This window comes from Amia ocellicauda, chromosome 2, assembly GCF_036373705.1.
Source record: "Amia ocellicauda isolate fAmiCal2 chromosome 2, fAmiCal2.hap1, whole genome shotgun sequence".
Lineage (NCBI taxonomy): Eukaryota > Metazoa > Chordata > Actinopteri > Amiiformes > Amiidae > Amia > Amia ocellicauda.
In genome coordinates this window covers 2167374-2188699 of record NC_089851.1, presented here as the reverse complement: position 1 = coordinate 2188699, position 21326 = coordinate 2167374, and the positions used below count along the sequence as shown (strand labels likewise).

At 42.1% G+C, this 21326-nt stretch overlaps 1 protein-coding gene and 1 long non-coding RNA gene across 2 annotated transcripts in view; one reads left to right on the top strand and one right to left on the bottom strand.

Moving 5' to 3' along the window:
* The window catches only part of LOC136761995 (uncharacterized), a 40106-nt gene extending 21734 nt beyond the window's left edge, over positions 1-18372 (bottom strand). Inside the window, exon 1 of the long non-coding RNA XR_010820422.1 lies at positions 17993-18372. This is a non-coding gene — a long non-coding RNA (uncharacterized LOC136761995). The remainder of the gene's footprint in view (positions 1-17992) is intronic.
* LOC136761897 (B-type lectin plumieribetin) lies at positions 9884-11476 on the top strand. The gene is made up of 3 exons (XM_066716202.1): positions 9884-9991; positions 10801-10894; positions 11096-11476. Exons 2-3 carry the CDS (start codon positions 10805-10807, stop codon positions 11360-11362), a joined length of 357 nt encoding a protein of 118 aa, XP_066572299.1. The 5' UTR covers positions 9884-9991; positions 10801-10804; the 3' UTR covers positions 11363-11476.
* Positions 18373-21326: the final 2954 nt, after the last annotated feature.

Below are 21326 nucleotides of genomic sequence, written 5' to 3'. Positions count from 1 at the left end.
TGTCCACTATAATTACACTATGGGAGGAACAGAACTGCATGAAGTAATGCATGAGAAAGACCTAGGAGTCTATGTGGACTCCTCACTTTCTCCATCCAAACAATGTGGGGAAGCAATAAAAAAGGCAAACACAATTCTAGGGTATATTGTCAAAAGTGTAGAATTGAGAACAAGGGCAGTGATGTTCAGACTGTACAATGCACAAGTTAGAGCTCATCTGGATACTGTGGACAGTTCTGGGCTCCACACTTCAAGAAAGATATCGCTGCTCTAGAGGCAGTTCAGAGGAGAGCAACCAGACTTATTCCAGGTCTGAAGGGAATGTCCTACTGAGAGACTGAGGACCTGAACCTTTTCACCCTGGAACAGAGGAGACTACGTGGGGACTTGATCCAAGTCTTCAAAATCATGAAAGGCATCGACCACATCAAACCAGAGGAGCTTTTCCAGATCAGCAGGGACACACGCACCCGGGGACACAAATGGAAATTGGGCTTCAAGGCATTCAAGACAGAAAACAGGAGACACTTAGAGAGGCGTCACAATCTGTACAAACTCCCCAGCGATGAGGCTGAAGAGACAATTTGGGAACATTTAAAGACAGACACATGTCAATAACTCTGTGAACTGTTCCAGAGTCTTAGGTGTTTGTGAATGATATGTGTGTAATAAAGTCATAAACAAAAGCATTGTTTTCAAAGAGTTGACTGAGAATTTCAGCAGTGTGAGCAGGGGAGGGATTCTGAGATGTATTTACCTTGAGGCTAGAGTTAACCTTTAAAAGTTAACCCAATATCATATATCCATAACTCACTTAACTCCAGATGACAGCAGGCAGAGAACAACAATCTTGACATGCATTGCAAGCTCATACAAGAATCTTTAACTATACATCGTAAACACCTGGAAAGGAATTGAATTAAGGCCTCTTGGCTGACTGCTTATAAAAAGGGAACATTTTTTGGGCTCAGGAGTGGATTAGTAAGGTATCTGTGATTTTTCTGTGCCATTCTATACTTTTTATATATTTTTTATTTTTAAAAGAATGGCTTATACTTTCAATATATATATATATATATATATATATATATATATATATATATATATATATATATATATATATATATATATATATATTACAAATTATAGAATGGAACAGAAAAATCACAGATACTTTACTAATCCGCTCCTACTCATCACAAATGTGGATGCTGTAATTTATTCCCCAAAGGAGAGTCTTGTGTGTTTCGGAATGTGATGTTTCAACACAAAAGACTGCATCTAAAGAACATTTGTTTTCCCAGAGGCACCAGTGCGTGTTTGTCTCTGTGGTGTGGTATATGGTTTTCTTGTCAACCAGGACCACACCACAGAGCTGTAGTCCGCTGGGTCTGCTTGCTGCCACTGTGCCCATGAGAAGTCAGGCTTCCCGTCTCTGCTCCCTGACCGCTGGCTCATCTATGGACAGCACAGCCTGCACTCATCAAGGTCACCTAGATCAGTGGTTTTCAAAGTACGGGTCGCAACCCATTACTGGGTCACTTGCAAATAAATAATTAAACATGTTTTTAAACATGTTAGGTTTAAAATAACATTACACAGTAATTTATAAGTCAGTTAACCCTGGGACACCCTAGCGCATCGTAGCGCGATTAATTTTCCATATATGTATCAAAATACTACATTGCGATTAGATTGCGAGAAATTCAGATGCAGGCCTGTGGGGATATAGGGGCTGACACAGGCCTGTGGGTATGTGGGGCTGGCAGGTAGGTGTTGACTGATTTGTTTTGACTGGGGGAAAAGGGTGGGAGGTATACAGACCTACTACATTAGGACCAGTGTTGGGTTGTTCTATGGCTCTGCCTCATTCTGATGTGTTCTGAGTTTAGTGGGGTGATTTTTATTTTATTTTATTTTATTTTTTCTTCAGTAAGTGTTCTGTTCTATTTTTGCACCAAAATCTTGCATCAGTGCCTCATTGTCTGACACGTGCCACATAGCATTCCTCCACAGGGGGTTGGTATCTTTACACCTTGTTAAGGTACAACGCTTCTGTTGAAGCAACCCTTCAGATCCCAGTGAATCAGGCTCCCCAGTGAGCGCTTCCAGTAACAGTGTAGACTCTCAGCAGGACACAGGCCCGGGAAGTAAAGTCACTGACATAAAGTCTGTTAGTTTATCTTTGTTTATTTAAAATTTCACACAGCCTTTTATACATCTACAAGCAATATTTCAAAGGAGGTTCGGGGCCGTCCTGAACCTGGATGATATTTTCTTGGCATATGTCCGGGGCAGTTCCGAGACACAGGAAGCAATAATTAATAAGGTCTTCTTTATTATTGGTGAAACAATATTTCATCCAGACATGAAAGCACTGGTACCAAGGACACAGCACACACTGTACTGATAAGAACATGTTATATAGTTTCGGTTCGTTAACTAAAGGATGTCCACGGCAGTAGAAATTATCTCTATCTGCCACACAGATAAGTCTGAGCAGAGAAATCCTATTAAGAACAAAGAAACCCTTATAAGAGCAAGTTTGAACTAGTAACTTACTGGAAAGTGTATGTACAATACATAGGGGGCAATTTTACCGCAACACACCTTAACCAGGGGTGGACTGGGTTACAGGCCAGGACACTCATTTACAAGGACAGGCTACTTCCTGAAATAATCTCTATTGGAAATTAAAACCACACAGTTTACAACAACCACCATAAAACAAAACCCATACAAATTCCTGCCACTCCCAAAGTATTTTATAGAAAATGTTTTGCTTAAGTAGTAAACAGTGCAGAAATAGCTCTGTTTGTGCTGCGTGACAGAATGGCATTACAGTACTCCAATCTAGATGTAACAAATGAGTGTAGTTTACTAGCTTACATCAGTGTTATTATTATTAATAATAATGCAACCATTATTATCTCTCTCTTTCTCTTTCTCTCTCTCTCTCTCAAGCTGCTTGGCAGGCGAGCGGGGGGAGCCGAGCCCACAGACAGTCACTGCCCCCGCCCCCACCCCCTCTCCTCTTATTCGGGGGAGGGTTCTTATTTCTTCTGTCTGCTTGATACTTGATAACGTTCAAACAGTTTCGTAACTTTAATTTTACTATGACGGTCTCATTGAATTATTTATAGAACATTGCATTAATTTACACCAAGTAAATTCCTTATTTTCTTCGTATTCTTTTTCAGTTTACCTTCAGAACCTCTTGTGCTGAAAACAGCAGCACATTTACAGTGAGGGAAAAAAGTATTTGATCCCCTGCTGATTTTGTATGTTTGCCCACTGACAAAGAAATGATCAGTCTATAATTTTAATGGTAGGTGTACACTCACCTAAAGGATTATTAGGAACACCATACTAATACTGTGTTTGACCCCCTTTCGCCTTCAGAACTGCCTTAATTCTATGTGGCATTGATTCAACAAGGTGCTGAAAGCATTCTTTAGAAATGTTGGCCCATATTGATAGGATAGCATCTTGCAGTTGATGGAAATTTGTGGGATGCACATCCAGGGCACGAAGCTCCCGTTCCACCACATCCCAAAGATGCTCTATTGGGTTGAGATCTGGTGACTGTGGGGGCCAGTTTAGTACAGTGAACTCATTGTCATGTTCAAGAAACCAATTTGAAATGATTCGACCTTTGTGACATGGTGCATTATCCTGCTGGAAGTAGCCATCAGAGGATGGGTACATGGTGGTCATAAAGGGATGGACATGGTCAGAAACAATACTCAGGTAGGCCGTGGCATTAAAATGATGCCCAATTGGCACTAAGGGGCCTAAAGTGTGCCAAGAAAACATCCATTACACCACCACCACCAGCCTGCACAGTGGTAACAAGGCATGATGGATCCATGTTCTCATCTGTTTACGCCAAATTCTGACTCTACCATCTGAATGTCTCAACACAAATCGAGACTCATCAGACCAGGCAACATTTTTCCAGTCTTCAACTGTCCAATTTTGGTGAGCTTGTGCAAATTGTAGCCTCTTTTTCCTATTTGTAGTGGAGATGAGTGGTACCCGGTGGGGTCTTCTGCTGTTGTAGCCCATCCGCCTCAAGGTTGTACGTGTTGTGGCTTCACAAATGCTTTGCTGCATACCTCGGTTGTAACGAGTGGTTATTTCAGTCAAAGTTGCTCTTCTATCAGCTTGAATCAGTCGGCCCATTCTCCTCTGACCTCTAGCATCAACAAGGCATTTTCGCCCACAGGACTGCCGCATACTGGATGTTTTTCCCTTTTCACACCATTCTTTGTAAACCCTAGAAATGGTTGTGCGTGAAAATCCCAGTAACTGAGCAGATTGTGAAATACTCAGACCGGCCCGTCTGGCACCAACAACCATGCCACGCTCAAAATTGCTTAAATCACCTTTCTTTCCCATTCAGACATTCAGTTTGGAGTTCAGGAGATTGTCTTGACCAGGACCACACCCCTAAATGCATTGAAGCAACTGCCATGTGATTGGTTGGTTAGATAATTGCATTAATGAGAAATTGAACAGGTGTTCCTAATAATCCTTTAGGTGAGTGTATTTTAACAGTGAGAGACAGAATAACAACAAAAAAATCCAGAAAAACGCATTTCAAAAAAGTTATAAATTGATTTGCATGTTAATGAGGGAAATAAGTATTTGACCCCTTCGACTTAGTACTTGGTGGCAAAACCCTTGTTGGCAATCACAGAGGTCAGACGTTTCTTGTAGTTGGCCACCAGGTTTGCACACATCTCAGGAGGGATTTTGTCCCACTCCTCTTTGCAGATCCTCTCCAAGTCATTAAGGTTTCGAGCCTGACGTTTGGCAACTCGAACCTTCAGCTCCCTCCACAGATTTTCTATGGGATTCAGGTCTGGAGACTGGCTAGGCCACTCCAGGACCTTAATGTGCTTCTTCTTGAGCCACTCCTTTGTTGCCTTGGCTGTGTGTTTTGGGTCATTGTCATGCTGGAATCCCCATCCACGACCCATTTTCAATGCCCTGGCTGAGGGATGGAGGTTCTCACCCAAGATTTGATGGTACATGGCCCTGTCCATCATCCCTTTGATGAGGTGCAGTTGTCCTGTCCCCTTAGCAGAAAAACACCCCCAAAGCATAATGTTTCCACCTCCATGTTTGACGGTGGGGATGGTGTTCTTGGGGTCATTCCTCCTCCTCCAAACACGGCGAGTTGAGTTGATGCCAAAGAGCTCGATTTTAGTCTCAACTGACCACAACACTTTCACCCAGTTCTCCTCTGAATCATTCAGATGTTCATTGGCAAACTTCAGACGGGCCTGTACATGTGCTTTCTTGAACAGGGGGACCTTGCGGGCGCTGCAGGATTTCAGTCCTTCACGGCATAGTGTGTTACCAATTGTTTTCTTGGTGACTATGGTCCCAGCTGCCTTGAGATCATTAACAAGATCCTCCCGTGTTGTTCTGGGCTGATTCCTCACCGTTCTCATGATCATTGAAACTCCACGAGGTGAGATCTTGCATGGAACCCCAGACCGAGGGAGACTGACAGTTATTTTGTTTTTCTTCCATTTGCGAATAATCGCACCAGCTGTTGTCACCTTCTCACCAAGCTGCTTGGCGATGGTCTTGTAGCCCATTCCAGCCTTGTGTAGGTCTACAATCTTGTCCCTGACATCCTTGGACAGCTCTTTGGTCTTGGCCATGGTGGAGAGTTTGGAATCTGATTGATTGATTGCTTCTGTGGACAGGTGTCTTTTATACAGGTAACGAGCTGAGATTAGGAGCACTCCCTTTAAGAGAGTGCTCCTAATCTCAGCTCGTTACCTGTATAAAAGACACCTGGGAGCCAGAAACCTTGCTGATTGATAGGGGATCAAATACTTATTTCCCTCATTAACATGCAAATCAATTTATAACTTTTTTGAAATGCGTTTTTCTGGATTTTTTGTTGTTATTCTGTCTCTCACTGTTAAAATACACCTTCCATTAAAATTATAGACTGATCATTTCTTTGTCAGTGGGCAAACGTACAAAATCAGCAGGGGATCAAATACTTTTTTCCCTCACTGTATTAGTTTTTTTTTTTTTTTTTTTTTTTAAACAAACTCCTTTTCCAGCTTCTCAAGCCTTATCAACTCTCAAACCCTCTTAAACTTTGGTTGATTGATCGATTTATATTATAACCATTTATACATATATTCATTTATTTATTTGTAAGACCTGTTTTTTTTAATAGGATTCTGTATAAACACTATAATTCTATTATTATTCATTATTTAAGACTCTCTTAATCTTATTCTGTATCATGCAATACAAACATACAAATAAACACATACTAATTTATATCCAATGTAAGTTCGGATACTAGTTTTGTTGGGCATGTTTTGTTGGGCTGCAGTATCTCAAACTACACTTATTTATCATTATTTATCTCTTAATTTCCCACAGTATCTTGAGGACTTTCACTAATACGGAATACTTATTTTTTAATTTGTCTTTGGGTCATTCGGCTTAGACTAGATTGTATTTTGCCTTTTTTTTTCTTCTAATGAATGTTCTAAGTTAGTTAGCACTTTGTTTCTCCTGCATCAAGTCTCAACTGTTATGTGCAAGATCCAGTATCGTACTTCGAAACGTCAACTGTTACACGTAAGATCCAGTATCGTGCTTCGATACGTCAACTGTTACGCGTAAGAAAACAACCACCATAAAACAAAACCCATACAAATTCCTGCCACTCCCAAAGTATTTTATAGAAAATGTTTTGCTTAAGTAGTAAACAGTGCAGAAATAGCTCTGTTTGTGCTGCGTGACAGAATGGCATTACAGTACTCCAATCTAGATCTACAAATGAGTGTATTATTTTCTCAGTGTCATGTAATGAGAGGAGCAATGTTTCTAAGCTGAAGGAAGGAAGATCTCAACTGTGAATGTGAATGTGTGATTCAAAGGATAGATTATGATCACAGATGACAAAGTTATCATTACTCAGTTTTGACCATGCATGATAAACAGTTAGATTTTTGTCCCCTAAAATTAGGATGTCTGTCTTATCAGACTTATCATCATATAGACTTATCATCCAAGTTTTAATCTCAGACAGACAGCAGATTAGTGTTTCAATGTCTATGGTATTGTTAGGATTTACTGACAAATATAATTTTGTGTTGTCTGTTTAACTGTGAAAGTTAATACCATGGCGTCAAATTATATCAACTAAAGGGAGCGTGTACAATGAAAAAAGCGGTGTATCAAGATTTTGTGGTCGATTGGGTCAAAAGCCGCACTTAAGTCTAATAAAATAAAAACACTGGCGTGCCCTAAGTCTGAGGACTGAAACACGTCATTCAATACTTTTAACAGGGCCGTTTGTGTACTATGGCCAGAACGGAAGCCTGATTGAAATTTTAGGAAATCCGTTAGGAAAGTTTGCAACTAAGTTTTGCAACTACTTTCTCTAGAACCTTAGAAAGAAAGGGAAGGTTTGAAATAGGTCAGTAGTGTTTAATACCCCTTTTCCACTGGAATATGCGAACCATGCCGGAACCAGTCTGCTGCAGCGCGGCTCCTTACCCACTGGCAATTTTGTCAACCTGACCCGGAACCAGGCTGTGAATTTTCGGCCCTGCTACTTACCTAGTGCTGGCCTGGGACCGAGCCGTACGGGGGGAGGACTTAACTGAACTCGTCTTCACATAGCATCAGCCTACCTGATTACTAGGTCTAAATACATTACAAAAACTTAATACATTAATAAAATACACCACAAATACTTAACAAACTAATATTGCTATTTATATACTGGTAAAAGAATTGTTTAAATTGTTAAAAAAGTTTAAATTAATTAATGTGTTACTGTTCCGAGTGATAGCACTTAATCTGTAACTTAAGTTAGGCCTTTTACCTCCAACATCTGAAAACTTTTTTAAAACTCGCCAATAAAAAGCCAAAAATACACTACCATCACTTAGCAGACGCTCTTAGCAGACTCCAGGGCAAGTTACATTTGCACCCAGTGCTTAATTTGTAAATCAGAAGGTGCCGGAACGCAAAGTGTATATGAGAGCGGAGGTTGGACGAGGCAGGCGCTGGTCCTGGAACAGTGCAGCATGTGAGAACGGATGGTGACCGGTGGTGGGGGGGTTGGCGACGGTCCAAAACCGTGAGAGTGGGAGGGGGGAGGGTGACAGTTAAAACCCGAGATCCGGCAGGATCCGGCATAAATTAAGCAATGGGGATACCCCAAAACAGGTGCCAGATCTAAATTCAGAGGTATTCGTCAGGCACGCAACTCAGGCATTGAACATAAAAACATAAGAACATGAGAAAGTGTCCAATCGAGAGGAGGCCATTTGCCCCATCGTGCTCGTTTGGTGTCCATTAATAACTGAGTGATCAAGGATCCTATCCAGTCTGTTTTTAAATGTTCCCAAATTGTCTCTTCAGCCACATCGCTGGGGAGTTTGTTCAGATTGTTCAGATACTCCACACGCATATTCCCACCACACATCACTTGCATCCTAGCTCTACCCCCACACACACCCAGCAGCAGGTCCTTGACTCATTCCATCTATTGTGTGTGAGGGGGATTCTGATGGCTTTTATTTTATTTATTTTATTTGTTTAAAATGTTTTTAAATGCACAAGGTTTTGATTTGTTTTTTTTATGTTTATGGTTTGTCTGATGTGTTGGCTGTTTTAAATATTAGAAAATAAATGTATTAGATGTTTTGTTTGTTTTAGTGATATGTTTCAGTTTATTATTTTACCATTTTTGAAACAACACATCAGATTGTTTTGTTTTGGTTCTATTATAGTTATATTGGCATTTTGTAATATTTAACACAGATTGTTTTGATATTTAATGCACTTTTGAATTCACTTGTTTTGTTTAAAACTTTTAAGGATTTTAAAAGTTTTAGAAATGATTTTAGAATTATTATTATTTTTTGTTTTTAATCATAAGTACTAAAACTTTGCATGTTTTATATTGTAATGTAAAATACTTTACCTAATAAATAGAATTTTATTTTATTTTAACAAGAAGGGGAACCTTGCACCACCCTCTTAGTTCCCCACTTGGATCCATGTCTTGGACAACCACCATGGACAAGGTAGGTTCCAGGAATGAGAAAGTATTATTTGTTTTCACTCACATGGGGCATAAAGCCTGTGCAAAATTCTAAAATTAACTAAAATCACCTTTATTGTAAAAGATGGTGAATTAAAGACTCACTAAAACACAACCCACGTTAGAAGTAAATTCAACTAAAACTGTCCTAAAACTGACTTCCTCATTTTAAAATGTTGCTTTAAATGTGGTCAGGGTTTCCCTTTAGCAGAGAAACTATTCTTCAAGTTAAGGACAGCAAAAGGGTCAGATGTGTCTCTGGGACTGCAGACACCTTGTGACATCACACAAGACTGTCCTCAAAACTAAATCCGAGCTAAAGTCCCAGGACCATTTTTGCAAGAGAATCACTAAGATCACAGAGGCATGAGCAACTTGAGCAGATTTAACCTTATTCAGTATTTCCTTTGTTGTTTTTCAATTCTAATGCTGTTTTGGGACATTTAAAACAATACAAATACACACATGTCAAATCCAAATCTGTGTTGCTTTGCAATTTGCTTAGAGAGTGACTCAGATTATATCATTAGATTACAGACACTGAACTGCAGCATTTCAACTGCTGCAGATAACTAGTGTTTCTGCTTTCTGCTTTTCTATAATGAATTCCAACTTCTAAATATTTATAATCATGGCCTGAGGACAGTAGCCACCCTCTAAGTGGAAACATAATTACTTCATCACTTCTTGAAATTTCTGTAAAGGTGGGAGCCAATTAAGCAGAAGAGCGAGCACTTTGGGTGTGTCAAGCTGCCTTATAATTTTACAGGTTGAAATCACGAGCCCCTTGCTCTGACTCCACCTCCTCTTCAGAGATATAAGGAAGTGTCTGCCTCTGACCTGCTCACCTGCAGCCACTTCCCTCACCTGAACAACAGCCAGCCTGTAAGTACTGAGCCTCTGTCTGTCTGTCTGTCCTCCGTTAGGGATTTCTCATGTGTCTCTGCTTTTGCTTCAATACGCTCGGTCTCTGATACTCTGCATACTATGCAGTTATCCTTCTGTGTAATTCTACTGCTACTACTACTACTAATAATAATAATATAAATTAATGAATTAAGGTACATGTAAAAGAAAAGGAAATTCATATTCTTACACAATTAGCAGGTTGCTTAGGTAAGTTGCTATTTTATTTACCTTTGCTTAACTGCTCTTGTCTGCAGATAAATAGTTTAATTGTACTTGTGACAGAACAAATGCAATGGTAATGGTCTTGCAGACATTGACATTTATTGAAATGTAAATTTACAGTCTAAATAAAACATCTTGCTCTAGTGAATCTAGATACCTGACACTATATGACACAATATGTCACCCTTGTGAGAGAGATGTACACATCAGACAAAAAAGGGTGAAATTGGTAAATTATCCTGGACAATGTATACTGTGGTGAAATGGTGATTTACTGCAGAATGAAGATGTGCTCCTCTCAACCCCAGTGCTTCATTGTTGACCCAATCACCTGTCACCAGTCACTTTGACGGAGCCTGACTGTGTAAATGATGAAACCCTGTGCATGGCACGCTGGTGTGTACAGGTCTGTGGAGATGACTGGGTCTGAAGGGAACTATGTTTTCGTGACCCTGCAGCACCACCCTGCCACAGTCCTGTCATTAATGCTGCTTCTCATTGTATTAATCCTCTGAGTCAGAGGCCAGTAGCTCAGTGTGTGTCACGGAAATGTTTCATTGCAGAGCCATGAGTGGGAACCGTTTGCTTAAATGTGACCTGATCAAACGGGGAGAATTCCTCGAGTCAAAGAACAAACAATTCAAAGCTGTGCTGCAGGTGAGTGTCTGTGAGAGCACTGATATTGACCAGGAGGGGCGAAGGACAGGCCTGAGTTTAATATAACAGTGAGAGATTTGCCTTCAGCCTGTTTCTGTTTGGTGTGTCGCAGCGGCAGAGCCCAGACTGCGCAGTTCAAGCACCCTGCACTGCACTGCTCTCTGTGACAGGTTTTTCTCATTTTAAAACTTCTCCTCACAGGATGATGGCAACTTTGTCATTTATGGCTGGAAGCCCCTGTGGGCCAGTGACACCTGGGGCAATCCCACAGCTGACCGCCTGGTCATGCAGGACGACTGTAACCTGGTGATCTACAAAAAGGACGACAAGCCCATGTGGCAATCCAACACCCACCAATCAGGTGACTGCAAGACCTGCCGCCTGACCCTGCAGGATGATGGGCACCTGGTCATAGAGAGAGAGGGCAAACAAATCTGGTCCTCTGCATCCTCCAAAGGTGTCAAATAATGGAGAGATGAGCTTTCTCAGAGCTGAGGAGCACTGCCAACCTGCTCTTGCTTTATGTGTCCTTCTTAATGTGTTTCTGACAAAATATGTGAAATAAAAGTTTTTAAAAGATTATTACAGACTCTGATGTCTTATGTGTTTGCTGGATCTGTCCAAATTTAATCCACAGGGGAGCTGGCAGTCCCATGTGCCTCTGAAGTACAGGGTGTGATCTGAGGTGCTCTCTCTTAAGGAAAATCCTTGGGTGCAGTAGTACTACTGTGTCTTACTTCATGGATACAAGTGTAAAAATGTAAAAATTCCATAAATGTGTAGGGCATGACTTCCGGGATCTGGATATAGCAGTGTTTTAATTCTCTCGTTAATTGTCTCCCGTCCTCCTCCCTCCCCTCTATTCCCCTCTCTGGAGGCCTGTGGAACTGCCACCCAGCTTCCAACAAGGCTGACTTCATCTCTGCCTTCGCCTCCCACCACTCTCTGGATTTCCTCACTCTCACCGAGACATGGATCTCCCTGTACAACTCAACCACCCCTGCTGCCTTATCCTCTCTGTTTATCCTGTCCCACTCCCCTCTTCTTACCAGGCTGGGAGAAGGAACTGGGTTCCTGCTCTCCCCTTCTCTCCTCTTCTCTGTCCACCCATCTCTCTCCTCTATCACGACCCACAGCTTTGAATTCCATGCAGTGGAATTCACCTCTCCCTCTCACCTCTTCCTTCTAGTTCTCTACCGTCCACCTGGTCCACTTCGCCTCCACTTTCTTCTCTCTTCTCTTCCCTCCCCTCGCTGTCCTCACATACCATCCTTCTGGGAGACTTCAACATCCACCTCTCCAACCCCTCCCACTCTGACAGATTTCTTCCTCTCCTTAACTCCTTTAACTTCTCTCTCTCCCAGTCTCCCCCCACGCACAGGGCAGGCAGACAGCTAGACCTCATCTTCTCTAGAGGCTGCTCCCCTTTAACACTCTCCGTAACACTCAGACCATCACTTCATCTCTTTCTCCCTTTCCCTCCCCTCCCTCCACACCCCACCCACTCCCTCTGTCACCTTCCATGGTAATCTCCGCTCTGTCTCCCCCTCCACCCTTGCCTCCACTGTGCTACCTCCTCTTTGTTCTCCTCCCTCACCTCCTCCCTTGATTCTCTCTGTCTTCCCACATCTCGTCCTGTCCGTCTCTCCCATCCTCAGCCTTGGATCTCTTCCGTTCTCTGCTTAACCCGATTCAGTCTGCGTGCCGCTGAACAGAAGTGGAAAAGATCCAAACTCCCAGCTGCCCTCGAACTCTACCGCTCTCTACTGTCTACATTCTCCTCCTCACTCACCTCAGCCAAGAAGTCTTACTTCCAATCACTCTTTGAATCCACTGTCAATAAACTCTACCCGCAAACTCTACTCCACCTTCTCCTCCCTGTTTGGGGAACTCTGCGGCTCGTCTGGTATTCTCTCTGCCCCGATTCGCACACGCTACTCCACTGCTCCGCTCCCTCCACTGGCTCCCGATACCGGCACGCATTCAGTTCAAGACTTTAACCCTCACCTACCGCTGTCTCGACCACACTGCACCAAGCTACCTTCAGACACTCGTCTCTCCATACATCCCCTCCAGACCACTGCGCTCTTCTGGTACCAGAAGACTAACTCTGCCTCCTCTCCACTCCCCTTCCTCCAGAGCCGCTCCTTCTCATCCCTGAACCCTAAATAGTGGAACGACCTGCCCACCGAAGTCAAAACAGCAGAGTCCCTGACCTCCTTCTGGCGTGTACTCAAAACACACCTACTTGTAATTTAGTAATTTACTCTCCTATAAAATAGCATTTATACAACATCTTATCATACTACTTGACTTGCATTACTAGTACTTGTATTGTTTATTTTGATATCCCCTATGCGCCCTTTCCTTTGGCTCTAACATTTTGTCTGCACTCATCAGCTTTTACAATCCAGGATGTAAGACCCCATATATTTTATACACTTGTGTAAATTGGAATTTGTAAAATGTATTATGCTTTGAATTGCACTGTATTATGTAAATTGGAATTTATCATGTTTTTTTGCCTGTGTTTTTGCAATTTGTATTGTGCTTATGTTTTGTAAGTCACCCTGGCTAAGGGCATCTGCTAAAAAATAAATAATCAATAAAAAAATAAAATAAAGTCCTTTGTGATGGGTTAGTGAACCCAGGTGCCGGGCAACAAGGCAGGTCAGGCTAGCAGGAGGTCAAGGGCCGGTGAACAATACAGTGTAGGCAAAGTGTTATGTCCCGCTCATTATTGCTTTAAGATGATTGGTGTGGGTGGAGTTTCTGGTGCACTACATTTGATGGAAGAGATGTCACCGGACCTATAAAGCCTCCAACGGAAGTTCCAAGAGAAGCTCCTTCTAAAACGCTTGGTTTGGTTGTTTGCTTTTGTTTTGTTTGGTTTGGAGTTTTCTTTTTCCTTGTTTCCTTTTTTAAGAAATATATTTGTCTTTTCTTTTTCGGCTTCCCTGGCAGGGCGGTGAGTAATGTAACCCCTTTATATTGTAACGACTTAGGATTTCGTCTTCGTCGCAGCAAATAATGGAGGGGACACAGGATTCAAAGAACAGGAACGTTTATTGAGCACCATTACTTTTCCGGCTGGAGCGACCGTCTTTCTCCCCACTGCACTACTACACAAATGTACACACTCCCACACTACTACTCCCCCTGAACTGCCTGTGCGGGAACCGGGCACCCCTTTTCAATTCCTCTGGCCCCTTGACTGGCTCCTCCAATCATGGCGCCTCCCGTGCTCCCACGCAGGGCCAACCTTTAACCCCTGCTATAACACAAGCATGCGCACCACACGAACACAACACACAGCACGCACACTACCAACCGCCCCACCCCCCAGTACACAGACAGTATGCACACATACACACAGCCCACGTGTCTCCCATTAACAGTCAGTTTGCCAGGACGCTACAATATGTTCTTTTTGTGTTTATTTTTCCACCCTGCCATAGTTTAGATCATCTTGTTAGTTACAGGGAATGCCTTGATTATATTGTATTAGCCTTTATATTTTTGTTTTCTTCAAAATCATGAAAGGCATCGACCACATCAAACCAGAGGAGCTTTTCCAGATCAGCAGGGGCACACAATTCCATTTAACTTCTTCCTTAGGTTTTGAAGACTCTATCTAAATTTTCTCAAAACATATGAGCTTAAATTCTTTTAAACCCCTATTTATAGCTGTCATAGTCCTGTCAAAATGATGTTGCATTTGGTTATTTATAGCCAACTGAATAATCAACATTTGCATTGAACTCTGTTGTTTATATTGCTCCTCTTCACGTTGTAACAACAACCTCACTGACTCCACCATTTGTACTAAAACGGTAAATTCAGGTCGATCAACACATATTTTAGAGACAGGGATGGGTAATGGTCGTAAAGAGGGTATATTTAGTGACATATTCTCTTCAGAACTTAATAAAGAATCTATAGCTGCCAAAGGCGAACTACGTATAACGGGTAAGGGAACAGCTTCCAGTAACTTATCCCCTCCTATTAGCACAAACTCAACCAGATCTATTACCTCTTCAGCCATTTATTAATCATTAGACACTACTTTTGCTATTTATACCACAGGAAACACATATCAGTCCCTGTTCAGGTGCCAAATTCTGTAACGGAATTTAACAAGTTTTTAATATGTTAGAGTGCCAAATTAGCCTTAGCTCATCAAAATTCAAAATACTAATATTAATCCATTACACGGACTCAGCAGTTAACATTTCCACCAACCCGGAATTAAGTCAGTTCTCAAACATAATTTATCACTTATATTGAACTCTTGTCGGCTAAACGTGTGCTATACAGTGAGGGAAAATCCAGAAAAACGCATTTCAAAAAAGCTGAGGGAAGGAGGTTCTCACACAAGATTTGACGGTACATGGCCCCGTCCATCGTCCCTTTGATGCAGTGCAGTTGTCCTGTCCCCTTAGCAGAAAAACACCCCCAAAGCATAATGTTTCCACCTCCATGTTTGACGGTGGGGATGGTGTTCTTGGGGTCATTCCTGGGGTCACATTCCAGATAGAGACAAAACACAAACACCACAGATAACCAGATGGTTAAGTATATAAAGTTCCAATGAAAAGTCCCCAAGCATAAAGTCCCACGAATACCACCAAAGAAACAGTTCTTTAACTTTTCAGATGAATGATCAGCAGTTCATAATGCACTTCGTCTTTGCGTCCTAACAATAACGGCATCGCCCGGTGATCCAGTAAATGAGGAAGTCATCCCAATCCTATACAAACCAACTTTGTATTTGATTAACTCCAACCTCAATCACAACTAGAACTCATATGATATCACTGCAAAATAGTCAAAGTAGGCTTGCCCCCCCCCAGGGATACAGGGATTTCAGATCATAGTGATGCACGCTGGGCTGTTCAGTGCAGTGTGGAGCTACTGGCCCTGCACAAGGCTGGGTCTGGTGCACTCGAAATAAACAGACAATGGGTCCCAGCACCACCACGGTAACTAACGAAGAATCCAATTGTTTTACAATTTAGTTGGTCTTGCTCAGTCTGGATGTTTACAGTTATATTTAGTGGCAGTTTGAAGTTTACATATCCACCGTGTCTGTTACACTTAGGGAAGTCATCTTGAGCTTAAAACGTTTATCCACAGCGGGGGATCGAAACGAACTAGTAAGATGATCAATACAAAAGTTGAAACCCTCTACTAAATCAATCTTGAATGAAAAACAAGAACATATTGTAACACTTTGTTGGTTTACGGGCCACGGTGGGGAGCAGGGACTCAAACCCAGACCTCCCACACAACACTGCAATGACCTTACCAGATCACTAAAAGGCCAAGATAAATTGACAATATCTAAGACAGGCTTAATACTTTTATTGTAATCAACCTTACATTTTAGGTGATAAATAAGTAAAAAGAGATTGACCAGCCTATTACAATTAAGTTTCACATGTTTTGTTTTAATTTCTGTATATGAACAATTTGGTAAAGTTAATATAAGTCATGTTGAATTCTAAGAAGTGTAATTTAAACAAATTGTAAGTTGTTATGTTAGTGTTTAGTGGCAGCCCTCTAGTTAAGCACTGTAGTAAAGGGGGTCATGACCGTAAGGCACAGGGCTGGTTGATGGCAGTCATAATGTGTATGGTAACTTAAATAAAGGTTTAGGTTTAAACCAATACCTATTGTCATGTGAATTTATTACATAAGTTATATAGACTTGGGCTCGATTAAAACAAAAGTGTCTGTGAAATGCTCATAGAGACATTATCGGCATTCCTGTGTCAACTTGATTAAATTAAAAATGATTTGCGACACCAACTGACCTTCTCACAATTTTTCCGCACAGCATTAAGGAATGAAACACAATTTTAAAATGCAGAAAGACAAATGTAATGCAGGCCAGTATCCCTTTATATGAGGTTAACATATTCTTGTTAAAAAATCAGTAGAACAGCAGTTCGAGTAATCATTTACTGTCCTCACATCCAGATACCGCCCAGAAATCCGTATAAGCCTACTTTCATACATTTTTTTATTTAATCGGCACCGCTACACATACGTGGACGCTGAATAAAAGATTTGCATTGATCTGTTATTCACAGCATTGATCCTCCCGCTAAAGATAAAGCCTGGGTAAGGCCGTCTGCCAAGAATTACTACTACACAGCCGTCATCAATGGGCGCTTTTGAATTAATGTATTTGTTTCTTCTAGTCATATGTGTAACCGCTACAAAGTCAGCTTTGTGTCAGCGGGGAGATTAATGCTTTCGATTAGTGTTGGGTCGGCTCTCGTATTTATAAAAAAGTTTAAAATGTAACCTATGAATAATCAAAAGATTTACATTAATAGAATTAACTAATTCAAAGAACGAAAAAAGAAATACAATAATACAGGCCTGCATGCTCAAGCGCACACATGCGTTTCAGATGGAAACTCCTCATAATGAATACGTTATAAATACTTTCATCTCAACCCCCCGGACCTGCAGTAACAGTACAGCCGACAAACTGGTCTTTGTAATGCATTAGTCCGTGTGAACGAATTATAATCGTGTTGGCTGCTGAAACACGTGCTTTTCCACAGCTAGTCATTATTATCATTATTTTATGAGCAGATCTGCACTGAGCTCGTCTGTCCTGATCGGCGCAGCGAGTCTCTGCTTTTCCAGGAATTCAGTCTTGATCCGTCAAACCCGGATCCGGATCAAAGCCGGATCAGACGCCGACGGTGATGCGGATACAGTAACGCGCTGCCGTCTGTAGCAAGAGTTCAGGGTTTAGTTTAATGCTTAATGTTGAATTGGTTATTTATGTTTTATAAATGTATACATCTGCTTAGATATGTGCATACCGATGTATACACCACTTTGAATTTTCACTCTCTTTTCTTTATTTTATTTTTCATAGCAGCCGCGCTTTGCTCGGGCACAGGTTGCATGTGGTGCGAAATGTCGGCGATTCTGTTTAGTAAAGAAAACTGACACGGCTGCAGTGACTAGTAAATACTGCATGTTTCGGTTGCAGTTGCTTTGGCTCTGATCTCTGGTTTATTCATGACCGCACATTTCTGGAAAACACAGAAGTAGTAAATGAAAATGCCTCACCATATCGCTCTTCTGAGAAATGGCGCAGTGCGGCGTCTTCACAGCCACAGACTCCGTGTTTAAACAAGATTAAACTCCCGCTTTTCTCCCATCTGTGAGAAGGGCTGCTCTACTACAATCCAGGTGCATCGCGTTAAAAATGCAATCGTTTTCAAAAGAGAAGACTGGAATAAGAAATTATGCAGGTTTGCCATTATGTAGAGGGAAAAATACACCAAAACTTCATGCAAATCCCATAATGCATCGTTTCGTGTAACACAAATGTTCTCATCTAAATTAGGCGCAGTAGACGATCTAATTTACATAGAGGATATTTAGCGCCCCCTGTTGACAAGGTCACAGTGTGACGTCACTGTGAGCGCAGTGTGAGGTCTGCTCCGGTGGGCTCACAGTGACCAGGTGCCTCATGTACAAAGACTTGCGTTGAATTCATACTAAAACATTGCGTACGCACACAAAAAACAGATGTATGAATCTCTGCGTATGCAGGATCCCACGCATATTCTCTTTGTACATCCCAATTAACGTGAAATTGAGCGCAAATGCACGAGCACAACACCCCACCGTCTCCACCCTTAATTAAATACATTTTAATATGGTAATGAGTCCACTGTGGCAAAAGCAAGCAGCAAGAAACGAAACTTTACGGAAAGTGAATTGGACAAGGTACTATCGGAGGTAGAAATGAGAAAAAATATTTTATTTGGAACTTTGTCCTCCGGAATTAATAACAAAAGGGAAAAAAATGAGAGGGAGAGTTTGGCTGACGCCGTCAATGCAGTGGGATCTGAAAATCGCACTGTAAATGACCTTAAAAAGAAATGGTCTGATATAAAGGTGGAAGTTAAGCGGAGAAATGCTGCGCACCGAGTGTGGGCAGAACAGGCAGTGGTACAATTGGTCAAAAAATGAACTCTGTCTCTGATTACCATTTATATTGTCGTAATCACATGTTGACGGGCCTGAATGGCTTGTTGGTTGGGCTGCACGTACATTGGTCCTGGGTCGGGGTCATCCGGCGGTGCTGCCACCTCACCAAGTGGTATGCCGTGCTTGTGGGCGACGTTGTGCAGCACACCACAGGCCAGCACGATGCGGCACACCTTGTCAGGGCGGTATAACAGCATCCCCCTGGTCCTGTCAAGGCAGCGCCACTGACATTTCAGGTGCCCAATCGCCCGCTCTACAACTGACCGAGTGCGAGAATGGGCATCATTGTAGCTGCACTCTTGGTCAGTTTGTAGGTTGGTGAGGGGGGTTAACAGCCACGTCTTTAGTGGATAACCGCGGTCTCCTGATGGGCAGTTGATTAATTAAACGGCAAAAACAATAATAAAAATAAAATTAGATAGAACCATAACTTTAAATGCATCACTCACCAAGAAGCCACCCATCGTGCACCCTACCAGCTTGGAGCCTCATCCCAACCATGCTGTTTTTAAGGATGTGTGAATCATGGGTTGACCCAGGCCACCTTGCCACAATATTTGTTAGGCGCATTTGTGCATCACATATTATCTGCACATTTATTGAATGGACATGTTTCCGATTCACATATGCAAATTCTTCTTCAGATGTCGCCTTTATAGCAATGTGTGTGCAGTCGATCGCTCCGATTACATTAGGAAAACTGGCTATTGCTGCAAATTGCGCTTTAATGTTTGGCTGGTCAACTGCATCGTATGGGAACCTTATATAGTTGGTAGACATGCAGATGATCCCATCCCATACAGCTGGCAATGAGCGTCTCAAAGACGACTGGCTTATTCCTGAGCGGTCTGCCAGTTCCCTTTGGAAAGAAATGCCAGGAAACCAAGTGCTGTCAGCCCCTGTAGGGGAATGGGTATTGCACAGCTCCTCGCTGTCTCTCTCTCCAAATCCGGACCCAACTCAGCACAGAACTCCAAGAGGATAGCCCTTGGAAATCTGAAACGGCTGATAAGCCAGTCAGCATCGTGGGCCAGAAAATCATTGTGGTCCCTAAAAACTCATCCTCCTCGGATTCTGCCATTAGCAAAGTCTTCCAATAAGGCCAACTCTGCCATTGCCATAGACTAAGGGTTGTATCAATCTGCACATGCTTTTATATGTTCTTACTTACTTGCATAATTGATAGAATATTCCCGTACGGCTCGTGTGACAATAGCATTTTAATTATTTTATAAATTGCAAATTAATAGCAATGCTTCTCACAGGTGGTGGTGCGATAAACTTGTACAACAATTCGTAGTGTAATGTTTGCAACTTCACTTCATTGCCTGTAAGAGTCGCCAACGGACAAAAACCATGAGAAATGTACGTACGCCAGACATGTAGTTGGCATAGAGGAACGCACATTCTTGCGTTCATTTCACTGTTAGTACATCCGACCGTGAGCGTGAAAGATGGCGTCCGCAAAGTTTTTGTGCTTACGCAGCGTTGATACATGAGGCCCCTGGTCATGAGCTCACGTCTTCACTGGGGGGGGCAACCAGGGGAAAGCTCTGTGGTTTCTAGCTATTGTCTGCATTTTAACAAATTAAGTATTATGATGATTAATAATAATGAAATACTTTGCCCATCATTAAGCTGGATTGCAGATTCGCTCAGCCGGCACTTTGTCATCACTTACCTCCCCTCCCACAACGATGTGCCACCTCAAGAATAAGAACTAAACCCCCCTGGCCACCCCGCTTCACATTGTCTGGAATCGGATTCATTTTAGCAAAGGTGTAGGGATGATAAACACATTTATTTATTTCAATTTAGCAGCTAATTTTAAAACCCGTTCTGCCTCACAATGTCCTGGGATAGTGGGTCAGGTGGCAGCCCTAGAGCAGCGCATCACAGGTCCTTGATCATGTCTGCTGATCTCCTGGCTTAATCATGTTTTGCTGTTGCCAACTGGACTTACCTAGTGCCACCGGGCGCCTCAGGTCAGGTTGTAGGACGACCGTTTAAGGGTCAATGTTTAATTGCATTCTTTTTCATAACAAACCAATGCTTTTTAAAATACATTGTGGTTAAGGTAAGTATGATTTCATTTAATAATCTAATTAGAATTGTTTTAACACCAATCATAGTCAAACTATTTGACTATATACAAATACAAAAATATACAAAACATTTTTTATTGAAAGAGCCGTTTGGCAGCCAAAAGATCACTACTTTCGATGTATGCCAAATTGCTGTTCATACGCTTTCATGCGCCTCGCTGCCTCTCGCAGGGAGCTCTTGCTCTTCCGCTTCCGGGTTCGCTTCAGTAACCAGCACTGTGATTGGCCCGCAGAAACCACGCCCCCAACACGTGGCCCCGCAGATGGTTTGATTGACAGCGACTCAGCCCCTCCCACGA

What these genes read in the sequence shown, in the direction of transcription:
- LOC136761897 (XM_066716202.1), top strand. Translation starts at nt 10,805, where the DNA reads ATGAGTGGGAACCGTTTGCTTAAATGTGACCTGATCAAACGGGGAGAA. An exon ending in AATTCAAAGCTGTGCTGCAG is followed by an intron (nt 10,895 to 11,095) that starts GTGAGTGTCTGT and finishes TTCTCCTCACAG; the next exon opens with GATGATGGCAACTTTGTCAT.